This window comes from Lactuca virosa, chromosome 4, assembly GCF_052849685.1.
Source record: "Lactuca virosa cultivar CGN04683 chromosome 4, Lactuca_virosa_CGN04683_v6, whole genome shotgun sequence".
Lineage (NCBI taxonomy): Eukaryota > Viridiplantae > Streptophyta > Magnoliopsida > Asterales > Asteraceae > Lactuca > Lactuca virosa.
In genome coordinates this window covers 95,196,492-95,200,789 of record NC_136429.1, presented here as the reverse complement: position 1 = coordinate 95,200,789, position 4,298 = coordinate 95,196,492, and the positions used below count along the sequence as shown (strand labels likewise).

The 4,298-nt window shown below is 38.2% G+C and overlaps 1 protein-coding gene across 1 annotated transcript in view; it reads left to right on the top strand.

Annotated features, from left to right (window-relative positions):
* The first annotated feature begins 227 nt into the window (after positions 1-227).
* Positions 228-4,298, top strand: part of LOC145106497 (putative alpha,alpha-trehalose-phosphate synthase [UDP-forming] 7) — a 4,395-nt gene continuing 324 nt past the window's right edge. Inside the window, exons 1-4 of the mRNA XM_079043461.1 lie at positions 228-419; positions 698-2,763; positions 2,834-3,107; positions 3,954-4,298. The exon at positions 3,954-4,298 is cut by the window's right edge and continues 324 nt beyond it. Coding sequence (XP_078899587.1) covers positions 773-2,763; positions 2,834-3,107; positions 3,954-4,289 — 2,601 coding nt within the window. The 5' untranslated portion in view covers positions 228-419; positions 698-772 and the 3' untranslated portion in view covers positions 4,290-4,298. The remainder of the gene's footprint in view (positions 420-697; positions 2,764-2,833; positions 3,108-3,953) is intronic.

The following is a 4,298-nucleotide window of genomic DNA, read 5'->3' as shown; positions in this document are numbered from 1 at the left end:
ATTGCATTAGCTTTTTGGTGATCTAGACACCTCCTCACGTCTTTATTTTTTGTTTTTGTTTTTGAATTTAATTAAAAATTTACAAGATAGAGGAACACGTGAAGACCAAGAGGACTGACACGTCCGCCTGTCATAACAAGCGCGTGACGCAAAAATTCCAGTTGGCATCCCTACTTTCTTTGCTGGCCGACCTTATCCCCTTCTTCCTTCCCCCATTTCACCTTCATTTTTCATTTTCCTTTTTTCTTTTTCCTTTCTTCACATTTAAATAATCTCAATCCTCTCTACTTCTCTTCTCTAACAACAGCTTTTCCACAACACCAGCACCTTCAAGATCCATCTCACACATATATTTAGGATCAAACCCTAGATTTTCTTCTGACTTCCATCTCACTTTTCATCTCATCTCAATCATACAGGTCAGTTTCCCTGACAAAGCTCTTTTTGTTTTTGTTTTCTTTAATGTTCTTGACATGTATCTCAAGGTTTCGATGCTGATTTCTATGTTTCTTTATGTAAACAATTGCGATTGGTTTGTGTTTTGTTTTGTTTTGTTTCTGTTTGGATTCCAATTAATGTATCGTTGACTGACCTATGCCGATTTTGACTTGGGTTTTTGAGTTTGTTAGGGTTCTGTTGGATTTCTTGGATCTATGTGTTTCTTTTAATGTGTTGATGCTTGTTTGCCCAATTGCAGATCATTGTTTACTCCGACTGGGGTTTCCAATTTCGATTAGAATTAGGGGTTTGGTGAATTCTGGTCGAAATTAAAATGATTTCGAAATCGTATGCAAACTTGTTAGATCTAGCTAACGGGAATTTCCCAGCTATGGAAGAACCCAGAAGGAAGATGATCTCCAGGACAATGACTGTCCCCGGAGTTCTAACAGAGCTCGACGATGATCAAGCTCGCAGCGTTTCATCCGACGCCCCTTCAACAGTTATGGCGGATAGGTTAATCGTTGTAGCCAATCAACTCCCGATTAAAGCTACACGGAAAATCGATGATAATGGCGAATCATCATGGAGCTTCACCTGGGATGAGAATTCTTTATATAAGCACATAAAAGATGGTTTGCCTGATGAAATGGAGGTTATCTACGTAGGCTCACTTAGGGCTGACATTGATCTTAACGAACAAGACGATGTTTCACAGATTTTGCTAGAGAGATTCAAATGTGTTCCAGCGTTTCTCCCTCCCGATGTTTTAGACAAGTATTATCACGGATTCTGCAAGCAACATCTATGGCCGCTCTTCCATTACAGACTACCGTTTTCAGCCAGCCATGGTGGTAGATTTGACCGGTCTTTATGGGAAGCGTATGTAGCTGCAAACAAAATATTCTCTCAAAAGGTAATCGAAGTTATAAATCCAGATGATGATTACGTCTGGATTCATGATTATCACCTAATGGTACTTCCATCTTTCTTAAGAAGACATTTCAATAGACTCAGAATGGGTTTCTTCCTCCATAGCCCATTCCCATCTTCAGAAATCTACAGAACTTTACCGGTAAGAGAAGAAATCATCAAATCACTTCTAAACGCCGATCTTCTAGGGTTCCACACATTTGACTACGCCCGACATTTTCTTTCTTGCTGTAGCAGAATGCTCGGGTTGGAATACCAATCAAAACGAGGCTACATCGGATTGGAATACTACGGGAGAACAATCGGAATCAAAATCATGCCAAGTGGAATCCACATGGGACAAATGGAATCCATATTAAGACAACCCGAAAAACAGACACGTGTCCACGAGCTTCAACAACAATTCCAAGGAAAGACAATTCTCTTAGGTGTCGATGATTTGGACACCTTCAAAGGCGTAAACCTAAAAGTCTTAGCAATGGAACAAATGCTGAAATCACACCGATCATGGATTGGACGCGCAATCTTAATCCAAATCTTGAATCCAGCTCGTGGAAAAGGTCGCCATGTGGAAGAAATCGAAGCTGAAATAAGAACAAGCACTGAAAGAATCAATCAGGAATTGGGGATTCCAGGGAGTAATTACAATCCAATCATACTTATCGACACCCCACTTTCTTTAACAGAAAAAGCCGCTTACTACACAATTTCAGAAGCTGCAATTGTCACAGCCATTAGAGACGGAATGAATCTAACCCCATACGAATACATCGTATGTAGACAAGGTATCTCAGGGTCAGATTCGTCAAATTCCCCTCAAAAATCCATGTTAGTAGTATCCGAATTTGTCGGGTGTTCACCTTCTTTAAGTGGGGCCATACGTGTGAACCCATGGAACGTGGACGCCACATCAGAAGCCATGTATGAAGCTATTTCAACTTCCGACCTTGAAAAACAAATGAGACATGAGAAGCATTATAAATACGTAAGCAGCCATGAAGTTAGTTATTGGTCTAGAAGCTTCTTTCAAGACCTTGAGAGAACATGCGTTGAACATTTCAGAAGACGATGTTGGGGAATCGGATTGAGCTTCGGGTTCAGAGTCGTCGCCCTCGATCCGATGTTCAGGAAGTTGACAAGTGGCGCGATCGTGGCCGCATACGAACACGCTCAAAATCGAGCTATTTTATTAGACTATGATGGCACTGTGATGCCACAATCATCGATTGATAAACGCCCGAGTCACGAAGTCATTTCGATTTTAAAAAAATTATGTAACGACCCGAAAAACACGGTGTTTGTTGTTAGTGGAAGAGGGAGAGAAGATCTTGCTAAATGGTTTGCTCCGTGTGAGAGGCTTGGAATTGCAGCTGAACATGGTTACTTTATAAGGTAAGAATTTGTTATTTTACGGTTTTACCCTTTTGGGTAAATGCTGAAGGGTTGATATGATTGGTGACAGGTGGCCGGGGGAGAAAGAATGGGAGACGTGTGCGCAAGGGATGAATTTTGGGTGGATGCAGATGGCGGAACCGGTGATGAGATTATATACGGATGCGACTGACGGGTCGTATATTGAAAGGAAAGAAAGTGCGTTGGTGTGGCATCATCAGGATGCGGATCCGGGTTTCGGGTCGGCCCAAGCGAAGGAAATGTTGGATCATTTAGAAAGTGTTCTTGCTAATGAACCGGTTGTGGTCAAAAGCGGTCAATATATTGTTGAAGTCAAACCACAGGTATTCTATTGGTTGATTTCGTTTCATAAGGGTTAATATCATAAAAAAAAACTTTACATATTGAGTTTTTCGGGATTAAACCTTATATTTTTTTTTTCCTAAAAGAGACTTTTTTTTTGTTTTTTTTTTCATTTTTTCCGAAAAATCCCACAACTTTTTTTTTTTCCAAGAACAAAAACCATGAACCTATTAATTTTTTCTGAAAAAATCCTCAAAATTTTTTATATTTTTCCCAAAAAACCCTCATTTTATATTTATATTTTTTTTCTGAGGGTTAATCTAAAAAAACCTTATATTTTGTGTTTTTTTGGGATTAAACCTCATTTATTTTTTGCCTTAAAAAACATATTTTTTTGTTTTCTCCGATCTGATCATTTTTTTCCTAAAAAATCATGAAATGTGAGGGGTTTTTTTGAGAAAAACTAAAAAGGTTAGGGTTTATTTGGAAGCATTTAGAAGGTTGAGGGTTTTTTTCGGAAAAAAGTACAAAGTTGAGGACTTTTTCCGGAAAAATAAAAAAATACATGGTTTTTTTCAGGCAAAAAATAAATTTAAGGTTTAATCCCGGAAAAGCACAAAGTATATGGTCTTTTTTTAGATTAACCTTTTAAAAAAAAAAAACCCTCACATTTTACAAGTCTTTTCCAAAAAAAAAAAAAAAAAGCTAAAAGGGTCGAATTGAAAAAAATGAAAAACTGCTAGGTATTTTTCAGAAAAAAATAAAGTTGAGGTTTAATCCTGAAAAAAACCATAAAATATAAGGTCTTTTATGATATTTACTCATTTCGTAACCCATACTTCGAGTTGAATTATTTGAGTGACTAAAGTTGGTTGTTATTGTTGTAGGGTGTGACGAAGGGTTTAGTGGCAGAGAAGATATTTTCATCGATGTTTAAGAAAGAAAGAAGGGCTGATTTTGTGTTGTGTGTGGGGGATGATAGAAGTGACGAAGATATGTTTGTGATGATTGGGGATGCCATAAAAGGAGGTGTCATTTTGAATGTGAATAATCGATCAGTGTTTGCATGTACTGTGGGACAGAAACCAAGTAGGGCAGAGTATTATTTGGATGACACAGTGGAGGTTATGAATATGATTGAGAATCTTGGTGACGTGTCAGTGTCTGAAAATGAAGAAGAATCTGAAGAAGAAGAAGATGATGATGATGGGAGTGAGTCTTGATGTTTATGT